The sequence below is a fragment of the Callionymus lyra genome, chromosome 3, assembly GCF_982586985.1.
Source record: "Callionymus lyra chromosome 3, fCalLyr1.hap1.1, whole genome shotgun sequence".
Taxonomy (NCBI): Eukaryota; Metazoa; Chordata; class Actinopteri; order Syngnathiformes; family Callionymidae; genus Callionymus; species Callionymus lyra.
In genome coordinates this window covers 15,257,393-15,272,976 of record NC_141820.1, presented here as the reverse complement: position 1 = coordinate 15,272,976, position 15,584 = coordinate 15,257,393, and the positions used below count along the sequence as shown (strand labels likewise).

General features: G+C 36.1%; 1 protein-coding gene across 1 annotated transcript; it reads right to left on the bottom strand.

Moving 5' to 3' along the window:
* Nucleotides 1-3,349: 3,349 nt before the first annotated feature.
* myf5 (myogenic factor 5) lies at nt 3,350-5,042 on the bottom strand. The gene is made up of 3 exons (XM_087786587.1): nt 4,528-5,042; nt 3,892-3,967; nt 3,350-3,810 (listed from the first exon to the last, which is right to left on the bottom strand). Exons 1-3 carry the CDS (start codon nt 4,975-4,977, stop codon nt 3,602-3,604), a joined length of 735 nt encoding a protein of 244 aa, XP_087642713.1. The 5' UTR covers nt 4,978-5,042; the 3' UTR covers nt 3,350-3,601.
* Nucleotides 5,043-15,584: the final 10,542 nt, after the last annotated feature.

Here is a 15,584-nt window from a genome sequence, read left to right as displayed (position 1 = left end):
TACAGTGATCACCTCGGTGTTGTTTGTTCTCTTTAATTTAAACTAAACTTCAGCAGAATGTTCATTTTTATTAAATAGAAATATATGATTATATAAATATATAAAAAATATGTGTTGTTTATTTAAAAAGTATAAACTTTGTAATGTCATCATTTAGTTTAATTTACTAAAAAAGAAGGGATTTTTTAAGGTTTTATTATTATGGAATAATGCGAAGATTCTTTAAAAATATATTTATTTATTATCGTTTGTTCATTTTTTAATTTCGTCTGACAACAAGATGTCTTTAGCGAACCTTCGTTCTTGAAAATCCGGGAAATACTACAGTCTAGTGGTCAAACGTAGTATTGCAGCTGACCTGATCACATTAACGGTGTATGTATGCGGTGCATGAAGTCACACTTTTAAACGAAAGCCAGTTCAAAACATTCAATACTTGGCACTAAGACATATATAAAAACGATGCATTTCTGTAAAAAAAAAACGTTTTTAACAGAACACTAATAATTATTATTAATTAGCTTTTAAATCTTTCCCAAAACACTCCGTTTCTCCTACAAAGTATAACTATTTATAACTTGACAATACATTAAATTATTCATATCAACATGGCGACTGATAAAATGAATTGATGATGCATTAGCATTTCACTCACTGCTTTAATTGTAAGGTATTTTTTTTTATGTATATCTTTTAGTTATTGAGTATAAATAAACAACAGTTTATTTATTCTGTTATCAAGGTCACAGGGAGACAATCCCAGGTACACAGAGACAAACTACGACTTACACTCACCTAAAAACAATCAAGAGGTCGTTACGTCGACCACAGCGAAAGGAACAATGAAATCCGGGAGATCCCGGTGATGACTGAGGACGAGAGGATACAGTTACTCCAGCAGCTTTTAGAGCTGATGTTTAAACATAATTTGGTTTCAAAACAGATGAAAGCAGTTACGACTTCGTCAAGAGACTTGTGGTCTGTAAATACTGCAACACCAGAGTCAAGTACTCGACAATACTACTACATAATAATAAAAAGAATAATAATAATTAAGTTTTTTATTTATTTATAAGTTGCCTTCCAGGACACACAAGTACACCATACTAATGGATAATAAAACAACCGTTAAAAATTGGTTTTAGAAATAAATAAGCAGGTTTAAAAAGACGAGTTTTCAAAACAGTCAGTGTGGTAAATATATAACATATCCTTGTTCTTACAGTATCGCAATATATGGTATCATTGTCACTGTATCGATGTATCATATCGACAAATTCTTGTCAATACACTCTCCTAGTTTACAGGTTTATTTTAAACTTGTGTCTGGAGAAAAAAAAGGAAATTTTCAAAAAGAAAAAACACTTTTCAGACAGTAAAACAAAAAAATAAAAATCAACATTTTTCTTTCTGTACATCCTGGTAACAAACACCTCACGGACACAGAGTGCAAAATAAATTGATGTATGTTTTGGACAATTAGGGATTAGGGTGAAAAAAATAAACATTGTAGCCTCAAATAGAAAGTGAACCTTCAACCTTGTCCCTGTGAGGCAGAACCACTAACCACCTCAACTTCATTCACCCAAGTTTGTTGTGTTTGTTGATGAATCCACCTCGAGACGAGAGGTTAATGGAAGAAGAAGGTCTCGTCCTCCTCCACCATGTCCTGGAGTCCAACAGGAACAGGCTAAAGAGCGAGCAGGTCTCCAGAGAGACGTCAGGTTGTTTTGTCTGTTCTCCAGCCGGTCCTCCTCCTCCGTCCTGTGATCTGACTCGTTCCCCGGTGTGGATGAAGATCGTATCCTCCTCCAGGACGACAGACAGATGACACCTGGGTTAGAATTACAACAATAATGTTTCTTCAATGTTTAGTAACAGATAAAACACATTCATTTTAACTAAATCCCTTCAAACCATGGTAGACAGCACAGGCCAAAAAGCATTAAAAGCTCCTTCTTATATATATTAAAATAAAATAAACTCAACAATGGAGTGAGATTAATAAGTACAAAATAAAATTTACAATAAAAAAAAATATTTTTTAAAACATGGATATTTGAAGGTTCAGTGTATCTTTTAATCACAATGTTTATATATGACATTAGATGTATTTTTAAAGTTTACTAAATCCCTTCAAACCATGGAAGACAGCACTTAGGTAAATGGCCAAAAAGCATTAAAAGCTCCTTCTGATCTGTTCTATTAAAATCATATAAACTCAACAATGTAGTGAGATTAATAAGTAAAAAATAAAAATCACAATTAAATTTTTTTTTTTTTTTTTTTAAATGGATATTTGAAGGTTCAGTGTATCTTTGAATCGAAATGTTACATTAGATGTATTTTTAAAGTCATAGACATTATTTTTGACAAAGTAAAAAAAATTGGATCAATTCATTACTACTTTAAATCTCTTAGGAAGTTTGCTCATTTTTTAAATCGTCTACATATAAGTAAATATGGTGAAAAAATACACCACAAGTTAAAATATATGATTAAATATTTTGGGATTTTTTTCTCTATATATATATATTTTTTTTTAACGAAAACTGTTGACAGCTGTAGGCAAACAACAAACAAAGTAAAATAAATGTAAAACTCAAGATAAGACTTTTAATTTGAAAATACATTATATTGTAAATTAGTAGAAATATTGGAAATAAAAGTCAGTTTTTTTTTATTGTTAATTTAACTTCATTAGAGCCATAAAAATACGAGCAAAGAGCTACATGTTTTCTCATATGTTAGAATTACTTTATGAAAATTAGGTCAGGACCATATTTAGAGAATTTAGAGAAAATTGAGTTGAAAAAAAATACTCTATACCAGGCAAAAAAAACCAACAATAAACATGTTTTAAATGACACACAAGCTTCTTAGGAGACTTTACTCCATGAGTCAAACGAAAACACCTCAAACAAATTGAAGTATTGATGCTCATTTCTTAAACGTTTTCAACGTATTTTATTGAAATGGGTAAAAATAAAAGAGCTTTTGAACGACATAACTCTTTGTAGCACAGTTCCAATATGGCGCTGGTTCGCTTTCACCTCAACATATATGACTTTCCTCGAAAAACGTTTGTTCTAAGTCAGTTATTGCTTAAGATTAAGTCAGTAAATGCATATAAAACGAGCCTCTTGATTCTATCCTGTCTGTTTGGAAGAGACTCCAGTGATGGAGGAAGCAACAGCGGCGACACCTCGAGCGTCACATCCCACCTTCTGTATCAATTACACAACGAGGAATAAATACCATTTGTCCTCCACGAAGTGAGGACGGAATCATCAAGAGTGTTTCTAACGACACACATTTGGCAGCAGAAGACTCACAACTGTAGGTTCTTTTACTTTTCTTAACGCTCAAGTTAAAGTCATGAATCCATCATTCCAGAAAAACAAATATTTATTGGACAAGAACAAATAAAAAAGTTGCTTAAATACAGTTTAAAAAAAAAAAATCAGCAATATTACACTGTTGTCATTAAATATGAGCCGCTGAGTACAAGAGGCGGCAGGAAATAATGAATGTTTATGATACATATTCACAGGGTTTAGTATGTACAAATTAAAAGTTCAATGGTTTCCCGTCAGACCCCTCACAGCACGTGGTACACGGGTCTGGATCCGGGGCTCTCGGGCGTGCAGGGCTGCGAGTCGCCGCCGCCGCCGCCATTGCTGCTGCTGCCCGGCGAGTAAGTGGACAAGACGACGGGACCACAGCTGGACTCGGCTGTGGTCAGACGGTCCACGATGCTGGAGAGACACTGAAGGCTGGACGCGCCGGCGGATCTGTCGCCAAACTTCTCTAGAATAAAGGAATAAAAATACATATTTAGACAAAATAAAAACAGTTTTTTTTTGTGTGATAACGGACAAGAAAACGTACCGTTTTTTACATATGAAAAGCCGCCGCCGGAGTAGCTTGAACTCATGGGTTGCCACACTGGACTGTTGCTGTCCGTCTGAGAAGAAAGAAGTTTTGTAAATAAACAGGAAGTGAAAGGAATTGAGTTTGAACTGGAAGGAGAAAAAAAAAAAATTCCCTTCATGAGAATCAGACTAATAAATCCCGGATTCCCAAAAGTTATGGCCGTCTTCATTTCACATGCACCTTGAAGTGTCGCCCCCCCACCACCCACACACCCACCACCCCCTCGCCCGCCTCACCCGCTCCAGCCCCGGAGCGTGTCCAATCAATTGTATCAGTGGAAGCAACACCGGTTTGTGCAAGATGACACTTTCTCTTCGGGGTAAATCCGCAGAGAATTCTGGCAGAAAACATGTGGAATGTAGAGGGGGGAAAGCGAAAAAAAGGGGTTTTCGTCCGGGCAGAGGTGGGATTAAGTTTGGGATTACCGGAGCTATTGGGTGTCTGGTGGTGGAGGGAAAAGCGGAGCGGTGCTATGAAGATATCATGGCTTTTGTAACGGTTGTTGTGTTTTTAAATGAAGCCAAGATACCGAGGTTCTAAGAAGGGAATCCAGTTGCCAGAAGATCTTCTAAACCTAGACTAGGGTCTTACCATGCCGTCGGAGCAGTTGGACAGCGGACTCCCGGGTTCCGAGCCGCTCTCCCCGGGGAGCCCGTAGTAGTTCTCCACCTGCTCGTGGAGCAGATCCTGCAGGCTCTCGATGTAGTGGATGGCGTTCCTCAGGATCTCCACCTTGGGCAGGCGCTGGCTGGGGTTGGCGGAGGTGCAGCGCCGGAGCGCCTCGAACGCGTGGTTGACCTTCTTCAGGCGCCGGCGCTCCCTCATGGTGGCCGCCCGCCGCCGGTCCACGAAGCTGGGCTTGCGCTTGCAGGCCTTGCAGGCCCACTGGAGGCAGTGGCCCGGCTGGTGGCCGTCGCCGGGGACCCGGACGTGCTCGTCCTCCTCGGAGCCGGCCAGCTCCCCTCCGCCGGGGCCGAACTCCAGGCTGTCCGGGGAGGAGGCCCGGTCGTAGAAGACCTGGGAGGGCGAGAAGACGTCCATGGTCCTGGATGAAGATGCGTTTCGGAGGATGGCACGGATAGAGATAGGGGAGTCAGGCCGGGGTGGGAGCTCTGAGTGATATGAGGGGCCTGTTGCCCTCGGCCCCCCTTATATGCCCAGAGGCCAGAGCCTACAGCCCACATTGGCCAGATCTAATTACCATGGCCCATTGGCTCCGGCCATAAGGCAGGCTGGGTTTAAGGTCCTCCCTGACACGCCGCATCTCACCCCCCTAGTACCCTGCAGAGTTTCCCACATCTGCACTTACTCCTGTTTTCCTACTCATCACCTCTTCCGAGGCATGTTTAGGACAACATGAGGGCAGACGGTCCAGGACGGATCTGAGGAATATATCTTGATTAGAGATTCAACCGTTGAATCTTCGAGGAAAAACTGTCTTTTAATTAATAATAAACATGGTTTTTCAGTCAATAAAGTTAAGATATATCATACATTTCAAAAGTAAATTGTATATTTTTATATACTATGAGTTACAATTTTGCATTTTAACACCGTAATATTCCATTTTTTTGGATGTTTTTTTGTTTGTACTCCAGATTTGGGATCAGTACCTGCAATATTTTGCGTCTTGTTATATCACAAAAGTACACACATTTTAGTAAGTAAGTAATTTGTATTTATATAGCGCTTTTCCAGACCAGAGTCACAAAGCGCTTAAACAATCAAAACAATATTCAATAAAGTATATACTTTAAAGGTCAAGATAACACTGAGAACAACACAGGAGTTCCGGAAAATCAAGGAAAAGCCGAAGCAAAGACTTCTACAGACAGATTTCACAGGAAAAGTTGAAACACTATCTGAATTTTCCGAAAGTTAATAGTCAATATACGTATATTAAGTCTTTGGTTTTATTTGGAATTCAAACTATGTGACACAGTAAAAGTAGCAGTAGTAGTAGTAGTACATTCAAAGTAGTAATTGTAGTTAAAAGAGTAAAAATTATCTTCTCCTGATAAATGTTTACTTAATTATAAGAAGACATTTTAGTCTAAAAAATGCACCAACGTAAAGCAAATAACTTAAAACGTAACTTGGAAACTTTATTGTAGCAGCAGGTGTTGAGGACAAGATGTAAATCTTACTGACGCTTTTATTTGACTAAGTCGCTATAAAAAAGTCCCCTCATAACATTTTATTTTGAGGAGGGATAACATGTGTTTATATTGTGTTACATTTCAAAAATGAATTTAATAAAAATGTAGTGAAGTGCATTACAACTTTTTTTCTAAATAAATACTTTTAAAAGTACGAGATTCTTCACACCAACTGTTGCTTTAGAGGATTTGTGGTTTGTTGTTTTCTATTTTTGTTGCAAAAACTACTTTTTATACAAAGAAGGAGGCCAGTTATTGTTTTAAAAAACACAAAAGATCTGGAAAAAACTATTTTAAATACAATTTCATTGCATAAATGTTGGATTATTAATGAAAAAAGCGTCTAATGATGATACGTTTCCATGCTTGTCAGACGGTCCACGTTGTTTTTCAGGTGTCAGCGGCCACTTACGTGGGAGTATGTCGACCGATTTGAACGCTTCTCGCAGCAGCGTTGCAGATGCAGCCCAGCTGCAATGAAGGGTGTAACATTTCAAGCCCGGAGATTTCACATGGCGGTGGCAAGCTCGCTGCAAACACCTCGGATTCATGGCCCCGAGGTGCAGGGCCCCGATGCTGCGAGGGCTGTTTGCCGAGAGCTCATTAAAGCAGCGGTTACACAATCGACACCGCCGCAGCAATTGCTCACAGTTTCCTCTACAATGCACCAAATTTAAACCGTTAAAGGTTATTGACCCTGGAGAAGTCACGGAGCTTGTTCAAGAGCAGATGGTCGGTCGTGATGCCGTCCAAGATAAAGGGAATTTTTAAAATAAATAATAGTTTGTTTTCTTAATATGTCAACCAATGAATAAACTGTTGCTTTCTTGAGCCACTTTTTTGTTATATTCACACGATAACTTCATTTTTTAAGTGAATATGAATAAATAAATAAGAATAATACACCATTTTTTTTCTCTATATTTGTATATAATGATTCTATGGGCAAGTGTTTTTAACTGTAGTTTTTTTATTGATTAATTTAAAAAGAAAAGGGCAAGCTACTATTAGCTTTTGGAATATTCTTTTTATCCTAGTTTGTGTTCTTTATATCTCAACTACGTTTCATGAGCCATTTATTTGTTTTATTTATACGATAACTCAACTGTTTTTAGTAAACGTGAATAAAATAAATGTCAGAAATGTAATAGATTAGCTTGTAGTTTTTATGATGTATAAATGAATGGGGAAATTAATGTAAAACTTGTTTTTATACTAATATAATGACTTCATTTTAAGTACATCACTGAAAGAAAATGTCAGAAATGTAAAAGATACATCAAAAATACATTTTTCTTACTGCTAGCCTTTTTATCATCGTTAGCAACCTAGCTTTTGTTAACAAAACATTACATTTTTAAGGGTATATGACTTGCACTTATGGAGAAATATTTGTATGTAACTATTTTATCCACCAAATTATCTGCACACCATGACATTAGAACATTGTCTTTATGAATTTAAAACGTGAACGGTAGGCTGTCATTAGCTTGTAGCTATCATGATGCTGTAGAAGTTTGGGGGGAAAATCCTTTTTTTTTCAAACCTGGTTTGTGTTCTATAGATCTTAACTAAATAACATGTTTGTTGTGTAGTTATTCTTACAGTATCTGAACGTGTTGAGCACACACCAATAAAGAAGGTATTTATTTATTTGTTAAAATCATAAACTAGCTTCATGCTTTTTGGTAGCCAACGATAAACAAAATGGCAGAAATGTAAAAGATACTTCTTGCTGTTAGCATTTATTGTTGCTACTAACCTAGCTTGTGTTGACAAATAAAGGGTATTTTTAAGTTAAGGTGTGCTTTAGGATCATTTTTGGGCTAAATATTTGAACATAATTGTTTTTTGTGCAATATTTTCTGCATATTTTGACATATATATGTTTTTCAATTCATTTTAAATGCAGTACTATGCACGAATAGTACGATATTAGCTTGCAGATTGTATTATGCTGGAGAATTTAAGGGGAACATCTTTTTTATCCTAGATTGGGTTCTTTCTATCTTAACAACTAATATTTTGTTACTTAAAAATCCTAATAGTATATTTCTTAACTAGCTTCATGTTTTAGTAAACATCAATAGAAAAAAAATATAGAAAATATAAACGATATTTCGAAGATGAATTTGTTTACTTCTCTCTTTTAGCAAATTAGCTTGTGTTCACCAAACAACATTTATTTCCATATATATATTTTTTACTTTATAGAGATTTTTTTCAATAATTAAATTGTCTTCTGAGTGTGAACTTGCTGGTGTGACAACACACACCCTATTAATAACATTTGGTATTGAATTATCTTAGTGTTTTGAACTGTGCTTATTTCAGAGATATTTTTATGTTCTTGTACAGCACTTTGTATCAACTGCTGTTGTTTTAAAGTACTTTATAAATAAAGTTGAGTTGAGTTGAGTTTTAATAGCCAGTAACCAACATAAATGAATACTATATTTTCTTCTGAATATCATACACTGTATAATTTCCAGTATCATATTTGCACTTATACTGTCTTTTATTAATAGTAAAGAAAAATAATTAATATTTTTTATTTTTTGTCTACTTGCTGATGTGTCAACACAAGTGTCTCTGATAATTATAATTAGATATTAAATCATAGCTTATTTAAAATAGACAGTAGCCTGGAATATTTTTGAATATCTTTCACCATATATTTTATTTAAATCAATTCAATGACAAAAAAAAAAAAAATTACAGAAGTAGCATTGACTCTTAGAATTGCTTTGTTTAATTTGGAATTTAATTTTGTTTTAGTTTTTTTGTCTAAAGCTTTCCGGTCGAAGGACAAAAGTAAAAAAAAAAAAAAAATCAAAACTTTGAATTAAAAAAATCCTGCGACTCCTATGACGTCACTCACGCCGCGATAGATGCGTGTATTTCTCACAATGTGTCGAAGCGTTTGTTGCCCCCCTCCTCACCCCCCTCACCCACATAACCCTCCCACGAGTGGGGAACACCTAAGAAAACAGGGTACCGCGCACAGCTGAAGCAGACCTGCGTGGAGATGCCGTGGAACATCAAAGCGTGTTTGCGCCGCAAACAAACGTCGGGTCACGTGGCCCCGCGTGGCAGTGGACGCGCGGATCGATCCCAGCCTCGAGGGTCTCGAGGGTCTCCAGGGACCGATCCGGGGGCTGGTCCTCGGTGTTGTTGTCAAGGGTCACAGGCAGAGCTAAGTGCAGGGCAGGAGGTGATCTTTTTATGTCCACTTCACGTCACGTCTGAAAACATTATTTCTTCCAAAGTGCGTGGAGTTTAACTCTTCATAGCTGCGGCTCTGCTGGAGGGGAATAAAGACAAATGAAGAGAATGTCACATCAATCTCTACTTGTGAACATGTGGTTACAACTATTCATTTATTAATTAAATCGTTAATATACAAAATAATTATGAATAAACGAATAAGAGTGGATTGAACTATAATAAAGATGATTAAAAATCGTTATGAATCATAATAATCTTTCATTTTTAAGATAATAAATAATAGTCTTGTCTCCTTTTATTAGAAAGTAACCTTGAATTAATAGTATTTTTCTTCTGACTATCATAAGCGGTATATTTCCAATTATAATGTTTGTACTATTACTGTCATATATTGTCAGAAAAGTAAAAGATTAATATTGTTTTTTTGTCTACTGAGTGAACTTGCGGATGTTACAGCACAAATGTCCCTAATAATAATAATAATAATAATAATAATAATAATAATAATAATAATAATAATAATAATAATAAATAGATGATAAATGATGATCTTATTTTATTTTAATACACAATAACCTAGAATTAATACTATATTTATTTTGAATATCATACACCGTTTATTTCCATTATAATGTTTGTAATATAACTGTCATATATTGTCAGAAAAGTAAAAGATTATTATTGTTTTTTTTTGTCTACTGAGTGAACTTGCGGATGTTACAACACAAATGTCCATAATAATAATAATACATAGATGATTATCTTATTTTATTTTAATAGACAGTAACTTAGAATAAATTCTATATTTATTTTGAATATCATACAATGTATATTTTCATGATCATATTTGTACTAATACTGTATATTGTCATGTTGTAATCGTTTTTTATATATATAGTTCTTAATATGTGCACTGTGATTAATTGTTTGTCTTCTGACGTGAAAACAAAATATTCCCCTAATAATAATAATAATAATAATAATTTAATAATAAAGGATAATAATATGGTTTTACTTTATTTTAATAGTAATAATTAATTCTATTTTTCTTCTCGACATCATAAACTGTAGATTTTTAACTGTCATTTTACCCCTTAAATTACTGTATAATGTCATTTTTTAATGTCAATTTTTAACTGCATTGTGCACTGTGTTCATTTTTTTGTCCAGAACGTGTGTCAACACAAACGTCCACATTACTATTAATAAGATAATAAAGAATTATCTTATCTTATTTTAAACGACAGTAACCTTAAATAAATACTATGTTTCTCCCAAATATCATCCTAAATATATTATTTTATTATTATATTATTTCATTATTATATTTGCACTAATACTATGAATTAGATTAGATGTTCCTTTACTAGTCCCAGAATGGCATATTTGGGTTCATATCGCAATGTTGTTGTAGTTTTTTTAAATATATTTTTCACATTTAAAAGCTGTCGGTTGAATAAAGGATTATATATTGAGCTCATCTCCAGTCATATCTCTTACATTTATTTTATCTATGTAATAAGATGCTCTTTTTTTGTATCATTCTTATTTATTGGTGACGTGTTGACATCTAGCAACTGCACAACCCATTAAGAAATGAGGTCAAGGTTGAGCTAAATATAAGTGTAATCATCTGTTCCTCGTCTAACTTTCTCTAAATGTCATTTGATGTCAATTGTCAAAAAGACAAACAGATTCATGACCTCCTTGGCAGAGGAAATAACTTGCAATAAAGTTTTTAAAAACTTTTTAAAAAGTTTTTAAAAAGTTTGCCAACAGTAAGGACAAATAGAGAGGGATAGTACCAGTATTAATTGATTTAAATGATTGTAATTAAAATAAGCCTATGTAAAGGTACATATATTTTAAAATAAAATGTAATTAATTAACTTAATTTGACATTTCAAGTGTTCTGAGGCTTCTACAACAGATCAGTTTATTATAAAGTTACCATAAATGTAAAAAAAAAAATGAAGTACATGAAAGAAAATAACACTTTTAATTCAAAAAGTGACTTTCTTCAGCAGAACTTGAGTTCACTCAACACTTAAGAGAGAGAGAGAGAGAAAAAAAAGGACTTTTGAGTGGCACCAGCATTTGTTTGGCACTGGATGAGAAGAAGTGCCAGGATATCCAACCAGAGTTTGTATAAATCAAGTCACAGGCTTTTCGTCGGCTTTTTTTTTTTTTTTTTTTCTTCACAGCCAAATCAGAATAACAGCCTGTGCTATCATCGGCAAACGCAGAAATCCCCAGTCGGAGCTGCCAAGACTGAGTGTCGGGGTCTTTTCAGACAGAAGTGTTTCTGTGTGGGCAGTTACTGCGGCGTGTGTGAGAATTAACAGAGAAACAAAATATTACACGACACACTGAATTCACTGAACCCCCTCCGCCATTTGTAATCCCTCGTAAATCTGGAAATGTATGTCGAAAATACAAACCCCGTGGTGGAATGCAAACCAATAAAGAAGATCTTTAGCATTAAAAAAACCTCTAATATCATATTGCAAGGTGTGGTAAAAACAATATTTATTATTTATTACACTATATTTGTAAATGATGTATATGGGTAAAGTAAAGTAAGTAAAGGTTATTTGTAAAGTGCCTTTCTAGACCAGGGTCACAAAGCGCTTTAACAATCAAAAAAAATACACAGTTAAAATATAAACTTTAAAAGATCCAGACACATAAGACAAACACAGGAGTCCCAGAAAACCAGGGAAAAATCTGCACAAATAAAAATGTCTTAAGATGTTTCTTGAAGGAGTCAGTAGATCATCAAACACAGAGGAAGATCGTTCCAAAGCTTAGGAGCAACAGTCTGGAAGGATTTCTCTCCTCTGGTCCTGAACCGTGTTCAGGAACCATCAGTAGATTCTGATCCACAGACCTCAGAGCCCGAGCTGGGGTGTAAGGCTGGATCAGATCACTGATGTAAGGAGGAGTCTGACCATGAATAGATATAAAAGTAAGAACCAGAATTTTAAAGTTGATCCTGAAAGAAACTGGCAGCCAGTGAAGAGTTTTTAAGGATCGGGGGAAATGTGAGTTCTTCTACTAGAGCGGGTCTGTAGAGTTTTGGATGCAGGCGAGACAGATCCTTCTTGTTTAGACATGAAAATAAACTATTAAAATAGTCTAAACAAGAAGACACAGACACATGGATTATAAGATCCAGATAGTGTTGTTGGGTCAAACCTAGTAAAACAAAACAAGACCCAAAAAAAAGACGTTTTTTCAACTAAATATCAGCTTCACTTTTATATTTATGTCAAGCTTTTAAACCTCTGGAGCTTCAACGTCCATATTAGAATTTCCTCGGAGTGAGTGATCCGCAGCAGTGAGTGAGTGGGCAGCTATTAAAATCACATTAGTATTTCGGGGGTATCTGGTTTCTGTCTGGACTCAAAACGAAAAAGTGGGGGTGTTTGGAGTCTTCAGGATCCATGACAAAACAGTGAAATATATTTGTGTATTATGTATTTATTTATGTTTGTTTTATTATCTTTTACTAATATTAAACAGTGTCAGCGATGGAAATAGAATTTACGAAAATGTGGTTTTACTTAATTATCAAATTAGTTCATCATTAAAATGTATTATTTTTAACCCCCTGACTCAGTTTAAAGTCACAGTTAACTTAATTTAGGCTTAGTTATGAAGTAAAGTATTTCAATACCAACATGTTTAAATACAAAACTTTATCAGGGAAAATCTTTTTATTTTAATTTTATTTTCATCTTACTTCCACCATCCATTGGACACTTGGAGTAGAGCACCTCGTAATGATAAAGTTAGTTGAAAATTCAAACCAAAATGACAACATTTCTGTAACAAAAAGTAGTGTTTTCACTTGATAAAGTACATGAAGTTCACTCGACTTACAAGTTTAGTTTGATCCGTTATAAAGTTCTTAACTCAAATAAATTGCTTGTTAAATACATTTTTTTCTGAAATAACAAACATATACTTTTTGTTGAATTTTGAACCAACCATTTTGTTAAATAATGAAAATAATATAAAACTCAATACCTGTACTGTATAGTACTGCTATACACTGGCCCCTTTACATTGAGTTTTTGCTAAAGCCTGTGTGTCAATAAAGTTGTAGGAGATATTCAAACAGAATGCACAACATTGATGCTTCCACCGTGAGCTAAGAGTTATATAGTGTTATATATTTTGAATAACACCTACCCCAGTAAGTGATTAAAATCTATTTTTGAAGTCTATTTTTGATTGTTATTTCACTTTTTTGGGGTGATAAACAGCCACCTTGCAGGCCCACGAATCCAATATAATGAATACAAATTAAGTAATTACACAAAAATATTATTCAATATAATTATACATAGATTAGATAATGCTTTACCTTTCATGCTACTTTTGGTTAGTCATTCTCTAACCCTTGTGTTATCTAAGGGTCAAGGTGACCCAGAGGCCCGAAAATAAATGTGTTTGTGGTATCCCTTGTGTTGTCTGAAGGTCAAGGTAACCCAAAGGCCCGAAAACAAGCTGTTTAATGTTGTCGACCTTAACCCTGAGACAACACAAGGGATACCACAAACACATTTTTTTTGAGGGCCTTTGGTCATCTTAACCCTGAGACCATACTAGGGATACCACAAACACATTTGTTTTTGGTCCTGTGGTCACCTTGACCCAGAGACAACGCAAGAGATACCATAAAAAATAGTTTTTTTCCGGGCCTCCGGGTCACCTTGACCCAGAGACAACACAAGGCATACCACACAGACATTTGTTTTCGGGCCTCCTGGTCACCTTGACCCTGAGACAACACAAGGCATACCACACACACATTTGTTTTTGGGCCTCTGGGTCACCTTGACCCTAAGATAACACAAAGGCGTACCACAAACACGTTTGTTTTCTGGACTTCCGGTCACCTTGACCCTGAGATAACACAATGCGTACCACAAACACGTTTGTTTTCTGGACTTCGGGTCACCTTGACCCTGAGATAACACAATGCGTACCACAAACACGTTTGTTTTCTGGACTTCGGGTCACCTTGACCCTGAGATAACACAATGCGTACCACAAACACGTTTGTTTTCTGGACTTCGGGTCACCTTGACCCAGAGATAACACAATGCGTACCACAAACACGTTTGTTTTCTGGACTTCGGGTCACCTTGACCCAGAGATAACACAATGTGTACCACAAACACGTTTGTTTTCTGGACTTCGGGTCACCTTGACCCTGAGATAACACAATGCGTACCACAAACACGTTTGTTTTCTGGACTTCGGGTCACCTTGACCCAGAGATAGCACAATGCGTACCACAAACACGTTTGTTTTCTGGACTTTGGGTCACCTTGACCCAGAGATAACACAATGCGTACCACAAACATGTTTGTTTTCTGGACTTCGGGTCACCTTGACCCAGAGATAACACAATGTGTACCACAAACACGTTTGTTTTCTGGACTTCGGGTCACCTTGACCCTGAGATAACACAATGCGTACCACAAACACGTTTGTTTTCTGGACTTCGGGTCACCTTGACCCAGAGATAGCACAATGCGTACCACAAACACGTTTGTTTTCTGGACTTCGGGTCACCTTGACCCTGAGATAACACAATGCGTACCACAAACACGTTTGTTTTCTGGACTTCGGGTCACCTTGACCCAGAGATAACACAATGCGTACCACAAACACGTTTGTTTTCTGGACTTCGGGTCACCTTGACCCAGAGATAGCACAATGCGTACCACAAACACGTTTGTTTTCTGGACTTCGGGTCACCCTGACCCAGAGATAACACAAGGGTTAAATAAAATGAAGTCATAATTTAGAGACCTTGTTGTGAGAATAAAACAGATAATTACACAATAATAAATACACCTAAGACATTATATGTTAAAAATACAGAAACATCCACGTCTGCCATGTGATGATAAATTTAGCCTGGAAACGTCTCAGGTAACTTCATTATCCCACTCGGCTTAGAGGTCTCGCCGGTCGCCCATGTACCCAACATGTGAGCGGGACCAGCATTCGGAGGGAGTCGGGTTACGGCGGCGGGTCAGACCGGCCGAACAAAGAGTCACCGCGGCCAACCTCCCCAGAACACGGACTTTATGGAGCGCTAATCGCCGTGAACGTGGGGTCGAGAGATCTTGAACTTGTCCTGGTGTTTGGTTTTCTACTTTTATGTGGTTCCACAAACACAAAAAAAACACAAAACTGGTGAAAAAAACAAGACTTTTTAAGATGGGAATTTCAAAAGTT